We start from the raw sequence: 23,842 nt of genomic DNA on the forward strand, positions 1-23,842 counted from the left end.
ATGGGTCGGGGGGGGTATGTGGGCGGGGGGTGTGAGAGGAAAGGGATGGGGGGAGGGGGGAGCGGGGAGGGGGATTGGGGTGCGGGGTAGCCGCCACCCCCCCGCTCTAGCTTGTGCCTGTGTTTGCGTTGTGGGGGGGGGGGCACCAAACGGCAACACGTCCCCGCGCGGGCCTTCCTGTCGGCCGAACCCCCACCCCGCAGGCCCCTTTAAGAGGCCGAGCCCATCAATAAGGCGCCCCCTGATTGGCTCTTGCCCCGCTTGGGTGCCCTGGCAACGGCGTCCGCGTTTCCGCGAGCCCCGCGGCCCTGCCCGGCCGGGGCCATGTCGACCCGCGCGCTGCCGCTGCTCTTCCTCAACCTGGGCGGGGAGATGCTCTACATCCTGGACCAGCGCCTGCGGGCCCAGAGCATCCCCGGCGAGAAGGCGCGCAAAGGTGAGCGCCCGCCCGGCCTCCCGCCGCCTCCGGGGGGGTCTTCCCCCCGCGCCCCCTGAGAGCATCCCCGGGGGCCGCCGCCCGCCCGCCCGGCCACAGCAGCCGCCCGAGGGAGGCCTTTGGCCAGCCGCCCTGGTGCTGCTCCGCGGGCCCCGGCATTGCAGGCCGGGCGCAGGGGCCCTCTGGCTTCTTCCGTCCCCGGCGGAATGAATTGTGGGGTGCGCGCCGCTCGCGGGAGCAGCCCCTGCCCTGGGCCGTGGGCGCGCTGCTAACCAGCGGGGCCGCACCGGGCTCTCGCCTGCGCGGCTGCCCGCCCGCGGGCTGCGCTTGCCGGGAACGCGGCTGGGGGTGGGGTTTCTGTGCCTCTCGGCCGAGGCTGGAAGTGGGAGCGGAGCTCGTGGGGAAGTCAGGGCTCTTTACGGGGGGCGCTTTCACAGGCTCCCCATGCACCCAACATGGGCCGAACTTGAGATCTAGCCTTGTCACGGGCTTCCGGATCCTAACCCCAGGGGCCAGTAGGAAGCGTTCCTGGATAGGCTGAGACCGCAGGGCAGAAATCAGATACTTGTTTGTGGGGGTTTTTTTTTTGGTTTTTTTTTTTGAAGCCGTAATACTTCTCCCTGTGGCTTGGAAGGAGCATTTTCTGCCTGTGACCCAAATGTACAGCTGTTGTTTATAGTCTTTTGACCACAACCAATCATGTCAAGTTCACACTACTGCTTAGGAATCTGGGCACACTGGGCTTGCACTGGTCTCCAAAGAGGGGCACCAGACTCTGTAGAGGAGCAAGCCCATAAAGCAGGAAGCCCTCTGGGAGACTGGCTCAGACAACACTTTCCCCTCCAGAAGCCACAAGGGGTGGGGTTTCAAATGTATCAAATATCTACTTATCCACAGAATAGAAAAATAGAGCAGAGTTTGAAGACAGTATCCGGGTGTTCAGGTGCCACGTTGCTAAGTACAGTATTGACACCTAAAGAGACTTTGAGCACCTGGGAATAGGTAGGGCACATCTTTCCATTTGTATTATTCCTGCTCCTCTTTGGTGCCCTTAGCCCAGCCCCTCCTTGCTTTTTGCTGGCCTCTGGCTAATAGGTCAGATGCTAGAACTAAGATCCAGAGCCCTGATGGGGAAGCATCACATCTTCAAGTTCATGTCTGTCTAAAGACTCAGTTTCCTTTACATGTCTGACATTTATGAGTTATGTTCATATTTGTACAGCTTACAGCTACACAATTTAGCTTCATCCATAAAGAGAGTCAGCAAATAATTCACACACTCTTGGATCCTGGATCTTTGGCTATCTGTTCAAGAGGGTTTCTGCTCCTTAACAGCTGAGAGTCTGTGAGCAAATCTGGTGCTAGAATTATTTTAAAATAGCCTGTTGCAAGTATATTTTCCCAAGCTGTCTTTCCTAGAACTGGATTTAAATTTTAGCTTTCATGGAGCTGTAGACATAGCATTACTGGATACTTATAGATGTCAGGGGTGAGAAGTTATACTTTGAACAGAAAATTTAGGCCTAATGTAAGTGTGGTGGGCAATGTATACTGTTGAATGAGCTGAAAGCTACTTTCCAGTTCCCTATTCTCAGTTCCCATAGTAGAAACAATCATGCCGTATCCCACTACCTAGTATGCAGGTTTTGTTCCATTGTTATATCTTTTATGGGAAAACAATGAGAAGTCCTGTGGCACCTTATAAACTAACAGATTTTTTGAAGCATAAACTTTCATTGGCAAAGACCCACTTCATCAGATGCATGGAGACCATGAAATCAACAGTTATAGTTTGAAACCAGGATTTCTGACTAGATTCCCTTTCTTTGGGGGCAGGTGCAAACACTCATTGTCGCTGCCTTGGTAGGAGACCTGTGTATTGGAAATGCATGTTCCAATTGAATATGAATTCTTGGCCTCTGTGAAGAGAAATGGGCGGGAATTGGGGGGGGGAAAAAAAAAGGAGGCATTCCCAAAAGACGAAGAAGCAAATACTCAGAGTAAACACCAGTCATGGATGTAAAAAAATAAGGTGAAATACTATTCTCTTAGTGATTCCATCTGCCCATACATGACTTTGCTGCAGCACAAAAATGGGCTGAAAGGTGTTTGTTCGTGTGAGTTTCCTCTTTTTAGCAATTTCACTCTGAAATATGATCAACCACTTTCCTGCTGCAAATGATCTACAGCAGGGATCTCAAGCTTCGTTTTCCTTAGGGCCGATACCAGTCCTCAAATCCTCCATAATCAGCTAGTGGGCACCTCTCTCTGGCAGGACTGTGGGGGAGTCTCCACATGTTTCTCACACACCCTTGCATGTTTCCAGGCCCCACCTACTGGTCTGCATGTTCCCCCGTGTGTTCTTCAGCCCCACCTGCCACCTCCAGGCAAATTAATCCCTCCCCAGGAGGGCCCCAGTGCCACCACCAGTAGTGCAGCAGGACTAGAGTGGCTTCCAGCTGCTAGCTTTGTGCCACTGCTGGCACATCCCTGTGGCCTAGGGGAGATGTATGCAGAGCCATCCTGTCTATAGGACAGTTCAGTGCAGCCATCCTGGGTTCCACATCACAGGCGAAGCATCACAGCAGCCATCCCAACTGTCCTATTGATGGGACAGTCCCGCATACTCAGCTTAGGCCATGGGGACCTGAGCTGTGAGAAAGAGGAGAGACACAGCAGCTTGGTCTCTACTGCTGTCGTCCAAGCCAGCCTGTATTGGGGCTGGGACGCTCTGCTTCCCACAGGTGTGGTAAAGTGGAGCAACTGGGCTGGCCTGGGAGATGGGAGCAGAACAGGGGCTGCTATGTTGCTCTGCTTCCCCCTCAGCTCCCACCACAATGGTTGGTGTAGGAGGCCTGACCCCTGCTGCCATCCTGCACCAGGCCCCCTGTAATCCCTAAGGCCTTGTCCCTTGGGAGAGGGAGCTGCTGGGAGAGGTGTGACAGGTGGGAGAAGGCAGTGCAGGGTGAGAAGAGGCAAGGGAGGAGCAGGGGCTGGATTTGGAGTAAGGGTACGCACACACACCCAGGCCACAGGGATTCTCATGCCAGCACCCATGTGTGGCTGGACTGTGGAACTGCTCAGGCCACAGGTGGGTCACTTGCCATGAATTTGAGATTCCTGGTTTACAGTTTAATAGGAAGCTAGTCTCATGCAGTCATTTTTGTTTGATGCTGTTTCTGTGGTGTTACATTTATGTAAGAGAATTACTATGATTTCCAAAGGGTACTGCAAACACAACATTGTCATAACAAGCATACCCAAATCAGGACATTATAGTCAGAGATTAATAGATTCCAAGACAAAGAGCCATTGTGATCATCTAATCTGCCCTGTCTAACGCGGTCTATAGACTTCCTGAGAATAATTCTTATAGTCTATCATTTAGAAAAGCACCCAGTCTTGCTCACCATTATAAATGTATGCTGTCTTACACTAAGTTCCTCTCTGGTAATAACTGCGCAAAGCTGTCGTCATACTTATCTACATCTCCAGAAAAAATCATCACTTCTCTAGGTACTAGAGATTGCTACATTTATTATTGTGAAGAGCTGGTATAGGTGGAGGCCTAGAGTGGAAGAAAGTGAAAACTAACATTATGTATATGGTTATCATGGAAACCCAGATAAACTCGGACACTTCTGTATTTGTATTTTGGAGCTTAATGCCTCAGGGATTCATTTATGGAACCAACATAACTAAAGAGTTGGTCTTCTGACAATATTTTCACCATCCTGCTTCTGAAATATCACAGTGGCTGTGTCCACACTAGTACCCCCCCTTTCAAAAGGAGGATGTTAATGAGACACTTTGACATATGCTAATGAGGCACTGCAATGAAAGTGCCGCTTTCGATTGTGCAGGGCTTGTCTACACAGGGTCATTTTCAAAAGGACCCCACACACTTCAAAATCCCCTTATTCCTATAACCAAATAGGAAACTTCGCTTGGCCTACACTACCAACGCACGTCCATATGAATAGCATTTTCACTACAGCTACAGCAGCGTGGCTTCACCAGCACAACTGCAGCGCTGTACGTGTGAAATAACTGGTAACCATAATGACACACCAGGGCCGTGTCTACACGTGCCCCAAACTTCAAAATGGCCACGCAAATGGCCATTTCGAAGTTTACTAATGAAGCGCTGAAATGCATATTAAGCGCTTCATTAGCATGCGGGCGGCAGCAGCGCTTCGAAATTGACGCGGCTCGTCCAGATGGGGCTCCTCTTTGAAAGGACGCCGCCTACTTCGAAATCCCCTTATTCCAATCTGCTCATAGGAATAAGGGGACTTCGAAGTAGGCGGGGTCCTTTCGAAAAGGAGCCCCGTCTGGACGAGATGCGCAGCGGCAAGCCGTGTCAATTTCGAAGCGCCGCTGCCGCCCGCATGCTAATGAAGCGCTGAATATGCATTTCAGCGCTTCATTAGTAAACTTCGAAATGGCCATTTGTGTGGCTATTTCAAAGTTTGGGGCACGTGTAGACGTAGCCCAGGTGTAAACTGGTAAACCTGTAGAGCAAGTTCTTCTACATCTCAATGAGGACATAGGACTAGCACAGCTGTATCCACATTTTGCATTCCAATAAAGTCAGGCTTTATTTACACTGAGATGTGGTTACAGCTATAGTGTGGTAGCATTGATCAGAACTGTTGACTGTATTGTTTACTTGTGAGTAATAGGTATAGTTGTACTTAAAACAACCAGACATCTCAGTCCTTCCTTTTCCAAGCTTGGTGTCAAAAGTGCTGAACATTTGCTGGGATAAAATTCTGGTCTTAGTGAAGTCAGTGGGATTTTTGCCTTTGACCTCGAAAGTGCCTGGATTTCACATTTTTTATGTGAGTGAAAGGTAAAAATGGCAGGCAGCCCTTTTTTTATTAAGCATTGAATGCCTACATGAAAAATTAAGTCCATTTGCTAGATTTTTTCCTATTTCTTTATTTTAATCTCCTTGCAATATTGTTCTTACTACTTGAACCCATGTTTTTGTTTTATATGCTTCGTGTAGATGAATGGACAGATGTGGACAGGAAACGAGGTACTGTAACCTGTTAGCTGCATGCGGTAGACCAACACAACCATACGCACTTTGAATCCATATGCCACACATGCACTCCAAACCCTGTTGCTGCAGTGCTGTAGTTATAGTAATTTGTCAAGAACACAAACAAGTGATTCTTCAACCAAGACTTTCTTTTTAAAAGATACATTAATAATTTTAGATCTAAACACAAATAAATCAAAAACCCTTTGACAATAAATATCTTATAATCACACAGCCTTTAAAAATAGCTTCTCTGAAAATTAATTACAATCAGGGCAATAGATATCAATAGACGGTGTGTTCACTAGAGAGCTTTCTAGCCAAATCTGAATGTCTTTGTTGATTAACCCTATGGAAATTCAAGCTTATGACTGCATGAATTCTGTGAGCATTGTTCATGAGTAAAATGCAGACAGTAATCATGTATGATGCATAGCTGTATTTCTGTAAGGTTATTCCCAATTCCCTAATCCCCTACTTTTCCTAATTTTAATTAGTCTCCAGTTCCCTGGGCCCAACTCTTTAAGCAGCTTCCTTTTAGTAGTTACAATTCACAGTTTTCAAAATAAGCCTTCAGGCTTTTCTGTACATTGAGCTAAAGTGCTTGTCACTGGGATATCTAAGTGTTCAAGTGATATTGGCATGTGAATATCCTGGAGTTTGCTTCTGCTCTTCTGTATGGCTCCACAGTGTGTTACATGCAGTTACATGTTCTTGCTGCATTTAAAATGTACAAGCCTATCAAAAGGCTCTGCGGTGTTGTATGGTAACACATTCAAAATGGGATGCGAAGAATACAAGCACCTGTTTTTTTTCATATTTTTATGATCAGTGCACAAATGTGGATTCTATGTACAGTAAAAGCTCTATTATCTGGCTGGGGGTGCTGGGTAATCACGTGCTGAATATTGGAGTGGAGTCGCTGGCCATACCAGTTAGCCCAATGTATCGGTTATCCAGATGCCAGATAAGCAAGCCTTTACTGTAAATCCAATCAATAAAGCTTTAATTCTTTCTTTGTGTTAGGACTGTGCAGTAAAAATATACAGTATCCATTGCTGGAGGCTGCTCTTAAAAGTAATGATCCCCAAGTCAACAATTTAAAATCTCAAGATTCTGTTGTTGATGGTATCATAATGGTTCAGGTTTCACCCACCCTCATCTACTCCACTGACCTCAGTTGTTTATCATTAATGTAAAATGGTTCCTGTTTTCATAATGAGTAGCTAAAGGAGCTGCTGCAGCTGTGTAAAATGTAGCTAGTGACTGCTGTGTGAAGCAGTAATTAGTAGTTGGCAGATTGTAATGTGAATGTGTGTGTATCTGTTATTCACAACTGGAGTCAGTTATAACCTGTGTTGTCAGCAGTTGTGTACCTGGATTTTGTTTTAAATGGAAACTTGTTGCAGGTAAAAACGTGTAACTGTTTGGTTCTTGGATTTTTCCTTTGGCTGACTTGAATGTAATCTGGGAAGCATGAGCTTTATCCAGGCAGAAAGTTATTAGCCTCCTGTCATGCATGTGAGCCGTGTGTTGTTAAACTGCATTAGCAAGAGAGATGCGTGGATCACAAATGATGTGACACAATCATGGAAAAACATCTGTGAATCCTCTGTCTTTTCTCTCGTCCATAGCATTCTCTCCCTGTAGGAATGTCTCCTGTCTGCGCTTGAATCCCTTGTCCTGTCCTGCTTGCTGAGCTCCCTCTGTGTTTAGTTGCCTTTATGCTGCATTTCTTGGAGTCTCCATAGCCCTGTGCTGGCAAACCTCTGAGTTTTTTGTTTTTGTTTTTCCTTTGCTCAAGTGGCTAACACAAGGGTCTGTAACCTGTGGCTCCAGAGCTACATGTGGCTCTTTAAGGACTTTTGTGTGGCTCCTGGTGCTATAATTGCAAAGTAAAAAAACAACCCTCCTGATTATTTTTGATAAATGGTGAATGTCTAAGAGCCCCAAAATGAACATCTCATATATGAATAGCAAACAATATGTGATCTTGAAACATTGGATAACTCCCCTAGCATCCTCCAGAGAGAGAAGGTTCAGGAGTGAAAGTCAGGAAAGCAGTGGTACAAACACACACATGGAGTGTGAGGAACTAGAATATGTAAAAAGTTTGTGAACATCCTGCAGTAAACATGTATTCCATTACAAATTGTTGTGTGTGTGTGCTGTTCTTAAAAAAGGGGTTACAAAAAGTATGGTTTGACGTTATTTATTATACACTGTCTTGTATTCACATGCATTGCGGCTCTTGAATTATTGATTTTTTTTTTGGTTTTTTTTTAAACCACATTGGAAAGAATGGCTCTTCTTGCTATTTTGGTTGCCGACCCCTGAGCCAATGTGTTCTCCTTGGGTGAACCTGCACTCTGGGATCCCTTTGCTTGATCCAAAGCTATTGTCTTTAATTTCTAAAGAAATTAATGCCACATTTCACTCTCAGAAGTGTGTGGTCAAAGTGGCTTATTTAAATGATACTGGGGCTTGCTGTGCCCTTTTAACCTTGAATATTTGTTGCTTTCACAGTAGTATGAATGATTTTAATTGCAGAAATTTATTTTAGGGTTGATATATATTTAATACAAGTCTCATTCTGTTCTGTTGCATTCCATTTTTAAACACAGATTAATTTTCAGTGTTGTTGCAACTCTAAATAGAATTGGTCTGCTACTTGTTGGGATAGCAGTTTTTCCTAAAGCAGTGGTAACAGGTGCAGGAGAGGATCTTAATGGAGCTTGGTGGACATAAAAGTGTGCAAACAGATGTAAGATCGTCTGAGGAGGGTAGCCATATTAGTCTGTAGCATCACAAAAAACAAGCAGTCCTTTAGCACCTTAGTATTGCCATAGGAGCCCAAGGTCTGATTTTTTTTCATCTGCCAGCTGCAAAATAAAATAGGTAATGATTGATACTTATTGATATTGAACTGGATTGTCTTCATTCCTAAAGGATGGTGGATTAAGATTCATTGTATTGCTGTGAAGCAAACTTTTCTAGCTAGGACTGACAAATCAAAGGTTTTATGGACAGTACATTTCAAAGGTAGGCAGTAGGGGGAAGAAAAATCTTTAAATCATAATTGGTTTTATTTGGGTCATTGCTTTGCAGAAGCCCAAGAATGGATTGGGATGCTATGAAATGTCTTAAAATACCTCCAAGGGGAAATACTGTTTTGCATCTTTGTAAATATTATCTCCAAGCAAACGTAGAGGGAGTTGCACTCCAGCACCCTGAATTATCTGTTTCTAGCTTCTCAGAACCTGCATGGGACCCAGCAACTGCCCAAGAGATATCTAACTAGATCCCAGTATTACTTCATACCAGCAAAGGTGAAAGTAGCTGCTACATAGATCACACTGCTGTGCAGTCAATGCACTCACCCCTCACCATCACCACCACAATAGTGAGGGTTCATGCCTCTCTCTACCAATAATAACTTCAGTAGTTATATAACTAATCACAACCTCCAAGTGTCTCTTTGCCTTCTGCACAGGGGATTTTGTCATCCTGTTTGCATTTGCTAGCCTCGCTATCTTTGGTTGTGGTCATGTGCTTGGAAGAGGCTTAATTCTTGCTCTGCAGTCTTGGTATGGACTGCAATACAGTATTAGATTTTATTCCGCATTTCCACAGTAGGGAGTGAGCACGTGTGATACAGAGTTTAAGGCCAAATTCATTGCCTCTCCTTGTACCACTGCTACATTTGTCCCTGATTTCTGCCTTTTCAAAAAGACAATGTAAGCCAACGGCTACAGCAGAGTTGTTCTCTGCTCTATCATTGCATCTCTTGAGTAAGTCACTTAACAGCTCTGTGCCTCTGTGTACATACACAAAAGGTGCTACTCACCTCATTAGGCTGTTGTGAACTTAATAAATGTTTGTGACATGCTTTGAGATGCTCATATGAAAATCACAGTGGAAGCGTTCAGTATTATCTTCCATTGATGCCAATGCCTGAAATGCTTTCCTTACAACCAAAAAGTCCCAATCTGTTAAACAGAAAAGCTCCAGAGAGGGAACCTTGAACCAGATGGTAGACTTCTGTTAATCAGAGGAAACAAAATTGATTTCTTACATTTCTAAAGGGAGAAAAAGATTCTGTTGACCATAATTTGTTTTAAGATGGTAATGTGAATGTCTAATATAATTGAGAACCACGCAATTTTCCCTGGGAGGCAGAATTACAACTAAATAGATACTGTAGGCAGTATCAGCCTGTCCACAGAACCAGACATTTCTAATTTAAATTTAAAAAGTCAAGTGGTAGACATGACTTTGAAAGCAGTGCATCCAAGAGTCCTATTCCCATCAGAAAAAAAAGTCTTTGTTGCCTATCGCTCTGTCTGCATTGCAGACGTCTACCAGCCCAGCTCTGTCATTTGCAGGGATGAATAGATGTGATCGCTGACCCACAGAGCTGTGCCAACAGGAAGTCCTACTGTACATGCCTTTATATTGAGAGAACTGCATTTTTACCATACAGTTTGTTTCTTTCCTGGGAGTTGGTTTTACTGCACAATAGCAAGGAATAGCTTTGCTGGTTTAGCTGCATGCACTCTAAAAGTGCTTTGCTGGTATAGAATACCAGTATATTTTCCCTCATGGTTCTGTGTGTGTGGTTTACCTAGGTTCATATGAATCCTGTCTGTGTCCTCCGTGTGGAACAAAATAGAGCATTTGATGTTTTTGAAGACTGTCAGTATGGAAAATCAACTATACAGGTTCTTTTGTCTTTACAGTTATGAATGATATCATCACAACCATGTTCAATAAAAAGTTTATGGAGGAGTTATTTAAACCACAGGAACTCTATTCCAAGAAGGCCCTGAGAACAGTGTACGATCGGCTGGCTCATGCTTCAATCATGAGGTTGAACCAGGCAAGCATGGACAAGGTAAAAAGAATGTCTTCCTCTCCAATTATTCTATATGCTATAAGCCATTTGTTGCTTCCTTAATGCTGCTTCTCACTGGGTGTTAATTGCAGTAGAATTTGTACATCAATCTATTTTATCAAGCATTTTTGTGACAGAAATCCTCCTTGCAAAAGTTCCTTGTAGTTGCTTTTTTTCTAAACCCAGGAAAAGTTAGAAAATACACTGTTGTATCAGACGCATAAAGATGACTCAGAGCAACAAAAATATCAAAGCTCTATGTTTCTGCTTTGATAATGTGAAACTGTTTAATTTGGGGTATTCATTAGGTATGTCTTACTTTTAACTGTGCCTGTGCATATTACTGTTTGGACATCTCCAAATTCATCCCCTCTATTTTGTGTATGCAAATACCTGAATGTGTGCCTATGAAGAGTTTTTGTCTACGGGCAAACAATTGTGGCTATTACTAAGGAGTTTGCAGGAAACCTCTGTAAACCCTTTATGGATTTGGGTACTAAAAATAAATTCTGCCTGTAACAAGAATAAAAGATCATAGCTCTTACCATATAGGGGTTGTAATGAGTTTTGAAAGTTTCTTTCCAGATTAAACCTCACTTGACTGTGGCATTTGAACCAGATGATAATTGACTGAGGGTTTTGAATCTAACTAGATTTCCTGTCATCATTTTACAGCTCTATGATCTTATGACTATGGCTTTCAAATACCAAGTTCTGCTCTGTCCTCGACCCAAAGACATACTGCTAGTCACTTTCAATCATCTGGATGCTATCAAGGATTTTGTACGAGACACCCCTAACATTCTTAACCAAGTGGATGAAACATTTCGGCAGCTCATCGATGTAAGGCCCAGTTACTGGATGAACCATGGAGCTCATTGCTGTTTGGTTTTTCATTTTTTCTTTCAGCTAATTATAGAGATGCTCAATACCAGGCTGATGAGTACTTCACTGGACGTGGAATTTGTCTTACAATTGTGGAGAACATCTCAAATCTTTCTGATGCCCCTTAGAACCTGAGGAAAACAGATTTGGTTTTCAGTTACTAATATTTTCTAATATTTTTGGAACTACACATATAACTATCCTGGTGAAAGGATTTTTTACTCTGAATTGTATTTCTATGGAAGGGATATTAGTGACTGATAAAGTCTAATAATATTGATGCAGAAAGGCTCTGGTGTGTTTTAGAAGTATTTCTTGAGACTGCGTTGTTTAGAATTCTGGTATTGTTTTCATATTGGCACATTTTAAGCTATTTATTTATTTATTTATATTTATTTTAGGGTCTGACCCAATTTCCATTGAAGTGTAAGTCTTTCTATTGCTTTGACTAGGAATTGAATTTGGAATTTGTTGACAATTCCTGCTTACCGCACTGTCCTTTACTGATCTCTTATCTGCAACGCAGTTTTGACACTTTTGTGGCCACATTTGACTAGATTGGACAGGTCATTCACAGAACAGAATTATCCTTACAATTTCTTTTCTGTTCTCTAGATGTACAGTTGTCTCTCTGCTGGTGAATTTCAACTGATCAGGCAGACACTCCTAATTTTCTTTCAGGACATGCACATCAGGGTAAGTGTCTCATTGCATTAGCACATAAGAAAAACAGTAATTTTGATTCTTCTGGCAATAAAATGTAGGTATTTTGCTACAATTACATTATTTTGAAACAGGTGTGTTTTTGCTGCTTGGGCTTGTAACTTACATTGATGTGCTTGATTTCTCTGTAGTTCTAAAAACGGAGCATAATATAAATAACAAATGTTTCCAACAGATTTTACTAAGTGAACATCCCATTCACTAGAATGAGATGAAAAGCAACTGCTGCTCAAACACAGCCGCAGTTCTTTAAATACTTACAAACGGACTGTTTTCTGGACTTGTGTTTTTCATTACTGGGAGATTTCGCAACCTAGAGACCTGTTTATGTACAAGCTCAACTGACAGACATTTTGCTTTCTAATTAAAGGATTGATTAATAAACCATAAGAAACTGAGGACTGACAGCAAGGAGTCAACATTCCTAAATAAAGGGTTCTGTTTTATTTATTTACATACGACCAGTTAAACTAAAATTTAAATTAATGCTCCCAGTCTGTGGTTATGACTAGAGTATGACTATTGTTGGCCTGAACTCACTGTCCTTTCACATATCATCCTGCCTTTGATTTTGACAGGAAGGCTCCAAGAGATTTACATTAGGAGGCATTTGACTGGTATTTTTGTGGGTGGGGTGTTTCTTTGCAGGTCTCCATCTTTCTAAAGGATAAAGTACAAAACTCGAATGGTCGCTTTGTGCTGCCAATATCAGGTCCTGTTCCATGGGGAACAGAAGTTCCAGGACTCATCAGGTGATTTCTAGACCCTTATTAATTATGTGTGCAGATCTCCCAGTATGCATAGCTCCCCACAAAGGAGCAGTTCATACCAACTATAACAAAAATAGCTGGCCAGTGCAAAGTACACCTTCATTTTGCATAGAGCATTGGCCATTTGTTGGGCATGAATTGCTTACATAGTTCAAGATCTGAAACAAGTGACCTGGCAGTGACAGGCTGAGTATTTTCCTGTAATCATTGGTTCTAGCAAACTGCCCATTTTTTTTTCCAGAGAGATGGCTGTGTTATTTTGTATCTTCACAAAACAAAAAAGCAGTCCTGTAGCACCTTAAAGACTAACAAAGTAATTTATTAGGTGATGAGCTTTCATGGGACAGGCCCACTTCTTCAGATTTCCCATTTTCCAGATCTGAAAATGTGGGTTTGTCCCACAGAAGCTCATCACCTAATAAATTACTTTGTTAGTCCTTACTGTGCTACAGGACTGCTTTTTTGTTCTGTCCTTCTTTACTCTTTTAAAATTACACCACTGCCCTTTGTCAGTTTGGTAGTTTTTTGTAGTCTTACCAAATATTTGCTAAAAGACAACTTGATTTCCCCCTCCTCCAGTATGAAGAACAGAGCAAGTCAGCTCTAAAAGGCACCAGTAAATATCTTGAGATAACAAAGATTTAATTTTATTCCTTTTAGAATGTTTAATTGCAATGGAGATGAAGTTAAAAGAGTTGAATTCACAACTGGTGGAAATTATATCAGTCCACAAAGGGAAGGTTCGTTTGAGCTTTATGGAGACAGAGTGCTTAAACTGGGGACAAATATGTAAGTAAACTATCCCTGCGTAGTGACTACATATACATTTTTAATAAAACCTCCTGGAATTCAGCCTTGAATATGAATGCTCTTGGTTTGTTAAGGAAAACAGGTTGTCAGTCTTTGTGTCTCATTGGCTTGTTTATGTCAATTCTGCTGCTCCTTGTCAACTTGACACCTTTAGTTCAGTGATCTCCCCCTGGCTAGCTGTGTATGGATGTGTATAAATTTCCCCAGGGGAAAAGAACAGCTAAATCTGAACACACGTCCACAGGAGAACTGAGAAATGACTGGATCTCATTTAGCACTCCACACTCTATGTGCTGCATGTTAGATTGCCTTCAGGGAATACTTTTGATTACAGATATTTCTTTTTAGTAATTTTGCTAGTCAAGAAAGAAGCGTTAGGATTCTTTTTATTATTTGTACTTTTCTACACTCAAGCACTTACCAGTCAGTATGTCAGCAGACAGAATTAGAAAGGCTCATTCTATTTGCTACCACCAGAAAAGAATGTATGGATATACTTTTATGATCCAGAAAACAAATTTGGATCCTATGGCAACAGAGAGAAGTCCCTTTGGCTCCTACCCTGTGCACAGGACTGGTCTCTTTTCGATGCATGCAGTAACTTTTATGTTTCTTGCTAGGTACAGTGTTAGTCGGCCAGTAGAGACACACATGTCAGGAGCATCCAAGAATTTGGCGTCCCACACAAAGGTTGTATGTCCTTCTGTCCTCTTCATATTTTGCTGACTTTTTGACCTCAATGATATTGTATGGCAGAAAAATAGTTTGGTCTAATTTATACATTATGGGAAGAAGTATGTCCTTTTGTCAGTTTTAGATTTTTTCCACTTGTTTAGTTACCTGTAATAATATCACTGAAAAAATGTTGTATTTTATAGGACCAGGAACCACCAAAGCGAGTACAGTCCTTCTTAGTATTTTTTGTGCCAGTACTTGCTGGTACTCAGTACCAGCCTCAGCAGCCCCAGCCAGGGGATTATCAGCGGGCAGGCCGGTGGCTGGGTGGGGGGAAAGCCAATTGAGTATCAGCTCCTCTTTTTATACAAAAAAAAAAAAAAAAAAGCACTGGTCCTTCTTTCTCTGCTTGTTCATCCAGTGATTCCAGTATTGTTTTCTGCAGGAGAATGCAACCCCTAACCCTCTTGCTAAAGAAGAACTGAACTTTTTGGCTAGATTAATGGGAGGCCTAGAGATCGAGAAACCCAACGGCAGCGAACCAGGATTCCGATTAAACCTGTTCACAACAGATGAGGAGGAAGAGTATGCTTAATTCCAATGCAGTGCTGTGGTTGTGGTTTTGGTACTGGGGAGAGGCACAGCATTGACAGTTCTGGCGCCTGATGCCCTTTCTCCATAGAGTAGGGACAGCACAGGATAAGCTTTCTATTATGGCTCAATCCTGACCTGGATGGATCCTTTCCAGGGACATGAGAGGCATTCGGTCTCTCTGGTGTGTTTACATGTTGGTCTCTTTTGAAATTACCAACCAGGAATCCAGTAAGCATGAGTGGGCTTTTGTTTTGGGGAAGTGGGAGTTGTGATGTCCTCTCTACTATAAAGTGACTGAGGTCTCCAATTCCCCACTGGACAACCGGTCATAACTTTTGGTCACTAGTGATCTGATAGATTTGAACTTGTGGCGTGAAGCGAAATACTCTATAAACTCATTACCAATCCCCCTCCACCTCCTTTTCAGCAAATAAACATTTCACAAGATTCATGCTTTATTATATCCTTAATGATAATTCAGCCAGTCCAGTCTCTCAGCTTTACACCATCCTAGTCTCTTTCATAAAGGATCTCTTTGCTGGTTGGGAAGGAACAGGGAGAGGAGGGTTGCCATTGCATTGTCTGATTAGTTAAAGATAGCTAGATATGTAACAGAGAAGAAGCCATGCTAGTCTATATACTATCAAAACAAAAAAGCAGTCACATAGCACTTCAGAGACTAACAAAATAATTTATTAGGTGAGCTTTCATGGGACAGACCCACTTCTTCAGACCATAGCCATACCAGAACAGACTCAATATTTAAGGCACAGAGAACCAAATATAGTAATCAAGGTGGACAAATCAGAAAAAAAATTATCAAGGTGAGCAAATCAGAGAGTGGAGGGGCAGAAGGGGGCGGTGTCAAGAATTAGATAAAGCCAAGTATGCAAACAAGCCCCTATAATGACCCAGAAAATTCCCATCCCAGTTCAAACCACTTGTTGATGTGTCGAATTTGAATACAAAAGAGAGTTCAGCAGCCTCTCTTTCAAGAGTGTTGTGAAAATTCCTCTTCAGTAAGACGCAAACTTTTAAGTCATTAACAGAATGGCCCACTCCATTAAAATGTTGGCTGACCAGTTTGTGGATCCAGAAGAGTGTTTTTATGTCTGTTTTGTGCCCATTAACTCTTTGTCTAAGAGAGTTTGAAGTCTGTCCAATATACAAAGCATCTGGGCATTGTTGTCACACCATGACATACATGATGTTAGTTGAGGATAGCTAGATATGTTTGGTACCAGAGAGCAATACTAGCATGTCTCCATAGTTAGCACAAGAATCACAGGTGTGCATGGGTTGCTGCTATATGAAGAATGGTGTTTAGTAAATTAATAACCAACCACATGTTTTTCACTTCACTCACTATCTATCTACCATGCATGATATTAAGTGCGCTTTTTTTATACTTTCAATCAGATATGCAGCACTGACCAGGCCCGAAGAGTTATCGTACAAAGTTATCAACATACAAGCCACCCAGGTATGCCCATTGTATTTCAGATAATTGAGCTTTGTCATTTCTGTGTTTGAAAAACTAAAGATGGATTTGATACATTTAAAGAATATTAAATGTATTCTGACAAAACCCAGTGAGGACCACAGAAATGTAAGTTATGTGCAGAGTTAGGAATTACAAAGTAATAGAATTTGTGGAGATATTTGCAACTGTATCTCCTTTACCCACCTGCCAAAGTTTTTAAACTGTAAAGACTATAGAGAAGGCAGAACTGACGAACCATTTACCTTCTCCTGTTGCCCTGTACCTGCAGATTCCCCAGTGCTCAACTTTAAGCAGGTAATTAAGAATGTCACCTGTGTTTTTGTGTTCTGATCCCATTTCTACTGGCTGCACAGCACAGAACTGAAAGGACAGGCTCCATCATTAGGTGTTTTAAGGGAAAGGCCATGGCTAGTATTATTAACCAATGGGGGAAAGAGTGCCATGCAATTGGTTTTTATTTGTAGCATTTACAAAACTGATCATTCACCTATGGTTACAAACAGAAGACTTAATTAGTTGTTGCCTGGATCCTTCAGGGCAGGAGGCTGGTGTTGCTGGGGAGTGCAGGAGTCAGGGCAGGCCATGGGGATGTGAGGATCTCATGGCTGGAGGCATCGGGGTGCAGGAGTCAGAGCAGGGCCATGGGGATGTGAGGATCTCCAGGCTAGAGGCATTGAGGGTGCTGGAGTCAGGAGGAGGTTGGGGAGGTTTTCAGGACAGGGCTGAAGATGCGGGGAGTCCAAGAGTGAGGACTGGGAGTGAGGAGAGGCTCAGGGTGGGTGTGGTTGAGGAGTCAGGGCAGAGGGTGAGGACGGACTCAGAGCAGGGGCTGGGGATGCAGAAATCTGGGCAGGAGATTGGGAAGAGCCAGAGGTCAGGGGATGGGGGCTCAAGGCAGGAGGAGGGTGTGATGGGCCTGCTTTTCCCCCTGGGCGGCATGGACCGTGCATCCTGCCTACTGGCTTATCCCTTAGGCCAGGAGCTGCTCACCCTGCCATAGGGCTTCTACCTGAGCCAGCCAGGGGTGGGGAGGAGACCCGGGCTGGGAGGGGCTGCACACCTTTCCCACCAGCTTATCCCCAGGGAGGGCAGGAGAGTCCCAGGGCAGGAAGGGTCCATATAGGCTCACACTCCCCAGTCCTTATTCAGGAGCCACAGGAGGGTGGCACTCCCCAAGCTGGACCTGTGGGATGAGGAGGCCGGGCAGGCTGACTGGAGAGGGGGCATGCTGGGTGATCCAGCAGTACGGGGGTCTAGCCTGTGGCTCCTCTGCGGGGTGGCAGGGCTTTCTCTCCTCACCCTGCCACCCGGTGGGGCCTTTTCTCTGTGCTTTCATTCTAGTGGGGATGTCTCTCCCCTTCTCCTCCACCCCACATCCAGCAGGAGCCTATTCCCTTTGCCCCCCATCCCATAGGGCTTTCTACCTCTCCTCCCCCCCAACTCTGGTGCTGCAGCCAAAGAGGGCAGCGGGCCAGTTAACCAGTCCAGTGGCTGGCAAGATGGCCAGCCCCAGCCTCAGCTGGCCACTCTCAGTGGCATAGCTGCCCACAGTGGTCACTTTACAGTATAGCATCACCTCTCTCTGTCCCCTCCCTTTCCATGTTCTAGAAAACATACCTATTCCAGGCCCTTTCCATTTTCCTGGCACAACCAAACCCTGACTTTACTTTAAGTTAGGATAAGAGGAAGCTGTGTACCAAATTTAGTGGTTTTAGCATGTACAGTTTCAGAGGAGTAACAAATAGATACATGGATGGATGGACTCTCGGACAGACAAATGCATTCTAATATATGGACAGATGTATAAAATTCAAAGCACTCAGGGCTTTTCTAAGGTTATGACAACAGTTCTAAATTTTGTTATATTTTGAACCTGAAATCTTGAGATGAACTCTCTGAATGGAGTTATGTTGACAATAATTGTGAAATTAAGAATTTAGATATTGTAAGGGTTTTTTTTCCCCCCTCCTTTTAAACAGGACCAACAGCAGAATGAGCAGCTGGCTCGAATCATGGGAGAGTTTGAGGTGGCAGATCAGCCCAGTCAGAGCATGAGCAAGGGAGACGATTTACTGGCTATGATGGATAAACTGTGATACTCTGCTTCTCAGAGGCAGAACAAGCTGTTTATTTAGTCACAATTTGATGCAGACAGACACCTGCTGCTAGTCTCCTATCACATGGAGTTGTAACGATTCCTGTTTGTGTCATGACTGATTGCACAGGACAGCCTCAGTCCCCAGAATCACAGGCTGGATGGCACTGATACACAGTCCACCAAAACCACTCTGCTCTGTGTGACTTTTTTTTTTTAATTCCTTTACTTTCTGTGAAAGCTCTAGATTGTTCCACGCCTCAGATTTAGAAGCTTGAGTAATTAAAGCGGAAGTGAGCATTCATGTAGCACCCTTACCTGTTGCAGTGGGAAGTCCGGTTACTTTAGATACCATTTACAATGGGAAATGTGATGTTTGGTGTAACATATACCAGCTTGTGTGTGGTTCTTAAGCACTCTTGGAAGGAATGGCTCTTTCTCCTTGCCAGTTGAAGCCAGAACAGATTGTGTTTGCTTGAATTCATGGAGCTAGCTGTCTGACCACTGTTAAACAGCAGCAACCTGTGTTTTGTTTTTTTTTTGTTTGTTTTTTTTTTGCTGTAGTCATAAAAATGAGAGGCCTAGAAATGACTTGCTGTCAAAGGAGTGTCTTATGAACTTAAAGGATATTTTTTCCCCCACTTTTCAGTAAGGTACATTACCATGTCACTGTTTGTTTCTGCCTCCACCTTGAACCAGGAGATTCCTGTGTAAGAGTTCTTCAGAAATATGGTCCTGAGTGCATAGGTTTTTCTGCTTTAGAAATGGTCGGAATAAATCTGTTGCACTGTGCCCCTAAACGTTGTCGACCATTTTTCTTACATCCCTTTTGTGATGAGCCTCTTTACACAGGTGGCAGCGTGAAATTAACTTTCAATTGGATCCCTCGTCTACTCTGCTGTGCACAAGGAACAGGGAATCCTCTCTCAGCTTGTCCATATGCACAAGGCGGCTGATGGCACTCTAGAGACTACCATGTTACTAAGGTGTTGCCACACTCCTTGTTTTTGCTGGAACAGACTGACACGACTGCCTCTGGAAGCCAGCTGTCGGCGTAAGGGGATTTAGTGCTAGTGCAAGGCCGACGGTAGCCCAAGGGTCCAGTAATCTGCCCTGGCATGGGTGAGGCTGGGGCACTGCATTGGTATCGGGAGAACGCCCCTAACGTGCAGCTGAGTAAAGGAGGCCGCGGAGGGTGCTGCCTGCAGGCTGGCGAGGCCCCAGCACCAAGGCAGGGCCAGCCCCAGGCTCGGGGAGGGATGGCAGGAGCCACCAGGGCCAGGCGAGTCCGGGAGATGCGGGGAGGTCTAGGGCTTGCATGGGGGTTGGGGGGAGCAGATGCAAGGATAGTTCCATAGCCCGAGGGGGGGCGATTGGGAGGTTCCATGGCCTGGGAGGGAAGGTCAGGGAGGTTCCATGGCTTGCACGTGGGGAGGGAGAGATGCAAGGATAGTTCCATAGCCCGGGGGGGAGGGGGGAATTGGGAGGTTCCATGGCTTGCACGTGGGGAGGGAGCGATGCAAGGATAGTTCCATAGCCCGGGGGGAGGGGGAAATTGGGAGGTTCCATGGCTTGCACGTGGGGAGGGAGCGATGCAAGGATAGTTCCATAGCCCGGGGGGAGGGGGAAATTGGGAGGTTCCATGGCTTGCACGTGGGGAGATCCAACATAGAGCAGAGGGGGGGAATGGGGAGGTTCCAGGGCTTGCAAGGGGGCCAGCTGTGGGGGAGGTACCTTGGTGCATGTCGAGGGAAGGTGAGGAGGGTTCCCTGGCCGGTGGCAGGGAGGCTGAATGGCCCGGGCTGGGCGAGGAGGAATGGGAGGGTTCAAGGCCGGGGCGGGAGTAAGGGAAACGTGGGGAGGTCCCCTGGCCCGTCCCGGAGAGGGGAGTGGTAGGTTCCACGGCCCGCCCCAGGGAGGGGAGAGGTGATTCCATGGCCCGCGCCGGAGGGGGGATTGGAAGGTTCCATAGCCCGCGCCAGAGGGGGGAGATGACGGCGCCAGCGGACGAAGGCAGGCGGAAGGGCGGGCTCTCAGTCCCGCGCTCCGCTGTGGTCTCCCCGCCCACAAGCCAATGGTGCGGTCGCCCCGCCCGCCCCCTCCCCCCCCGCGCTGCAAGGGGCGGAAGGGGGCCTGGGCCTTGCCGGTTGATCGCTCACTGCGCAGGCGCGCGGTCCGGTGCGCTCCGCGGCGGGTAAGGCAGCGGCCGGGTCCCCTGACAGCGGGGACGGGGGGGGACTGCGGGGGCGGGGCCAAACCCGGGCGCTCTGATGCGGGGGCGGGGCCAGACGGGCACCCCACCCACCCCCATCAGTGGCCGCTGAGCAGAGGCCGGCCAGGCTGCCTGGCACGGGGTGTGCACACGCGCGTGGCTCTGTGCTTGCACACGCACGTGTGTCCGTGCCCGCTCGCGACTGGCACGTCAGTGTGCACACGGCGGGGGTGGGAATACGTCCTGCTTGTTGTCCACTGACGCCCAAGACGTGCCAGGTGCTCACACCGGCCGGCCCTGGCCCGCACACGAGCAGCCGGGTGAGCCGGGCACGGCCCTGCACCCCCAGCGGGTCTGGCCCAGGTGGGCTGGCACAGGGTGAGTTAACTTCAAAGGGCTGCCTTGCCGTTTCGGCACAAGCTGCGCCATTGGCCAAGTGGGGGAGCCGGGTGTTAGTGCCATAGGGCTGGGACTGGGGAGTACGGGGTCTAGTGGGAGGGAGGGCACTAGCCACGCTCTTTCCCAATCCATCACAGGTCCGTAGCGACACGGTTACTACCCGCAGTGGCTCTCTGGCTCCGTCCAGCTCCCAGTGCACGCTTCGCAAAAGTTAAACCTTGCAACCCCCTTGCGATGGAAGGTGTGTTTTATAGGTAGACAAACAGAGGAGGGCAGGCTTGGTGAATGGCATTTAAAACTAGACAAACTTAGATTGGAAATATGGCTTATCTTTGTAACCAGTGGAACAGTTTACCAGGGATCCTGGTGGATTCCCCATCAATAATGGATTTACAATCAAGGTTGGAGGTTGTCCTATGAGAACTGCTCTAGGAAGTATTTTGTGGGCTCTGTGGCCCCTACTAGACAGGAAATGAGACTAGATCAGCCATGGGCAACAAAGGCTAGTTAATGGGACACATGGGTGGCCCTCCTTCATCTCAATGGGTCACAAGATTGCTGTAACCACGATGGCCTCCCAGAACAGTCTGGTTCTCTGTGTCTTAAATATTGAGTCTGTTCTGGTCTGGCTATGGTCTGAAGAAGTGGATCTGTCCCACGAAAGCTCACCTAATAAACTATTTTGCTAGTCTTTAAAGTGCTACTTGACTGCTTTTTGTTTTGATAGTGTATAGACTAGCACAGCTTCCTCTCTGTTACCAGAACAGAGTAGTTTTTCTAACTGCACTTGTGCACCTTGAATTTGCAGGGTGTGCTGACTGACCACTAGCAGCTCTTTGATTGGAGCCAGAGCAGGCACACAGCTCTCTCAATGGCCGTGTCTACACGTGCCCCAAACTTCAAAATGGCCACGCAAATGGCCGTTTCGAAGTTTACTAATGAAGCGCTGAAATGCATATTCGGCGCTTCATTAGCATGCGGGCGGCCACGGCACTTCGAAATTGACGCGCCTCGCCGTCACGCGTCTTGTCCAGACAGGGCTCCTTTTCGAAAGGACGCCGCCTACTTCGAAGTCCCCTTATTCCCATGAGCATTAGCTGCCCACATGTTAATGAAGCGCTGAATATGCATTTCAGCTCTTCATTAGTAAACTTCGAAATGGCCATTTGCGTGGCCATTTCGAAGTTTGGGGAACGTGTAGAGGTAGCCAATGGGTGACAATCACCCATCTCACTTCCCCACCCTTGCCCTTTGAGTGTGTCACCTTAGTAATATCCGAGATACCTATGCGGATGGCAACCTTTGGAATCTGGCAAGCCTACACATGGGCCACAGTAAACAAAGTATCTCGTGTGCCACATATAGGACCCTTATGAGTCGCGTGTGCTCTTGGACCACAGATTTCCCATTCCAGGACAATATTATTGGCTTTGGAATCTATGGCTCTACAACTCATAGGTCCCTGCTCAGCTTTCTAGAACTTCCTGCTTTCAGAAGAGTGCATATCCCAAAACATTCCACAAGAGGTGCTGAATGCCTCAGTATTTTCTGATGCATCTGATGAAGTGAGTCTGTGCTCACGAAAGCTCATGCTCAAAACTTTTCTGTTAGTCTATAAGGTGCCACAGGACCCTTCGGTGCTGTTTCAGTATTTTCGTGTCTCAGCAGAATGGCTAAATGGGATTGAGACAATTCACATTTCTCCTTTAGAGGGCAGGAGGGAGGCATTTTGTGGGTCTGAAGCTTGCTCCTGTTCTTGATGTACTTGTAGAGAGAACCAGAAGTATCCATCTCAGGGTTGTCAGGGCAGCCCTACACACCAGTGCTAACCTAAACTCAAAAGCTTTAGTGATGCAAATAATGAGTTCCCAACAGACTGTCCCAAACTTCGCAGAAGTCAGTACTAGCCAAGGCTGGGGGTGGGCAGTAGAAGAAAGCAGTGGGACCTGACAGAGAGAAGTAACATGAGGTGAATTCAACAAGTGTCACATAGGCTGGTCTTGCTCTTTTCCTAGCTGGATAGTGCTGCACAATGGAAATCAGCCACTCTGTCAAAGAGCGTACCATTGCTGAGAACAGCCTGGTCATCCTACTCCAGGGCATCCATGGCTACGTCACTACAGTTGATCTCCGTGACGAGAGCACAGCCGTGGGCCGCATCACCAACGTGGATGCCTTTATGAACATTCGCCTGGCCGAGGTGACTTTCACAGATAGACAAGGACGAGTCTCCCAACTGGATGACCTGTTTGTGACGGGCAGGAACGTTCGCTATGTCCATATCCCTGATGAAGTGGATATCAGGGCCACAGTGGAGAAGCAGCTGCAGTTGATCCATAAGGTGCGCTACTTCGGTGGCCGAGACAAAGGGAGAAAGGAATTCCCTACTGCCCGGCACAAGTAAACTCTCCAACCTGAAGCTAGGGCTTACAGTGCTGTTATAACATCATTCCTCCTGCCGCTCCAAATTCTGTACAGGAAATCCTACTGTCTCTCTTGCTGTGGTTGCAAAGACAAGAACAAGCATGTCTCATCCTGAGAGAGCCCCCTGGCTGCTTTTGCAGGTTCGTCTGACTGTTGCAGAGACTTTTTGTTTCTTAGGGCAGATGATGGTGTTGGAGTGGGCTGGGAGGCTGCAGAAAAGGGCTCTTCTGTAGGGGTTTTTTTTTTTTAAATGCCTGTTTGAGATCTTCTGTTTTTCCTGCTTCCCTGGCATCTAAGGAGCAGGATGACACGGTTTTGGATCCTTTCTCATTCTCAGGTTGATCAGTAAACATTTTTCAAATAAAACCTTT

At 45.8% G+C, this 23,842-nt stretch overlaps 2 protein-coding genes across 4 annotated transcripts; both read left to right on the plus strand.

Moving 5' to 3' along the window:
• Window positions 1-307: 307 nt before the first annotated feature.
• On the plus strand, window positions 308-19,228 carry OSCP1 (organic solute carrier partner 1). Its single transcript, XM_074976174.1, has 10 exons — window positions 308-436; window positions 10,226-10,380; window positions 11,056-11,223; window positions 11,881-11,961; window positions 12,637-12,740; window positions 13,419-13,547; window positions 14,189-14,258; window positions 14,689-14,828; window positions 16,257-16,320; window positions 18,321-19,228. Exons 1-10 carry the CDS (start codon window positions 325-327, stop codon window positions 18,435-18,437), a joined length of 1,140 nt encoding a protein of 379 aa, XP_074832275.1. The 5' UTR covers window positions 308-324; the 3' UTR covers window positions 18,438-19,228.
• On the plus strand, window positions 14,763-23,842 carry LSM10 (LSM10, U7 small nuclear RNA associated). Of its 3 annotated transcripts, XM_074976176.1 has the most exons (3): window positions 14,763-14,828; window positions 16,257-16,320; window positions 23,063-23,842. In XM_074976176.1, the coding sequence occupies exon 3, from the start codon at window positions 23,080-23,082 to the stop codon at window positions 23,449-23,451; it is 372 nt and encodes a 123-aa protein (XP_074832277.1). In that variant the 5' UTR covers window positions 14,763-14,828; window positions 16,257-16,320; window positions 23,063-23,079; the 3' UTR covers window positions 23,452-23,842. The 3 variants fall into 3 exon arrangements, with proteins under 3 accessions (XP_074832277.1, XP_074832276.1, XP_074832278.1); XM_074976175.1 differs by lacking the exons at window positions 14,763-14,828; window positions 16,257-16,320 and adding an exon at window positions 20,367-20,630; XM_074976177.1 differs by lacking the exons at window positions 14,763-14,828; window positions 16,257-16,320 and adding an exon at window positions 20,843-21,026.

Source organism: Carettochelys insculpta, chromosome 24 (assembly GCF_033958435.1).
Source record: "Carettochelys insculpta isolate YL-2023 chromosome 24, ASM3395843v1, whole genome shotgun sequence".
Lineage (NCBI taxonomy): Eukaryota > Metazoa > Chordata > Testudines > Carettochelyidae > Carettochelys > Carettochelys insculpta.

Excerpts from the sequence above, each read along its gene's own strand:
- OSCP1 (XM_074976174.1), top strand. The coding sequence starts at position 325 with ATGTCGACCCGCGCGCTGCCGCTGCTCTTCCTCAACCTGGGCGGGGAG. Across the intron at positions 437-10,225 it reads CGGCGAGAAGGCGCGCAAAG|TTATGAATGATATCATCACA; the intron begins GTGAGCGCCCGC and ends TTGTCTTTACAG. Across the intron at positions 10,381-11,055 it reads ACCAGGCAAGCATGGACAAG|CTCTATGATCTTATGACTAT; the intron begins GTAAAAAGAATG and ends ATCATTTTACAG.
- LSM10 (XM_074976176.1), top strand. The coding sequence starts at position 23,080 with ATGGAAATCAGCCACTCTGTCAAAGAGCGTACCATTGCTGAGAACAGC.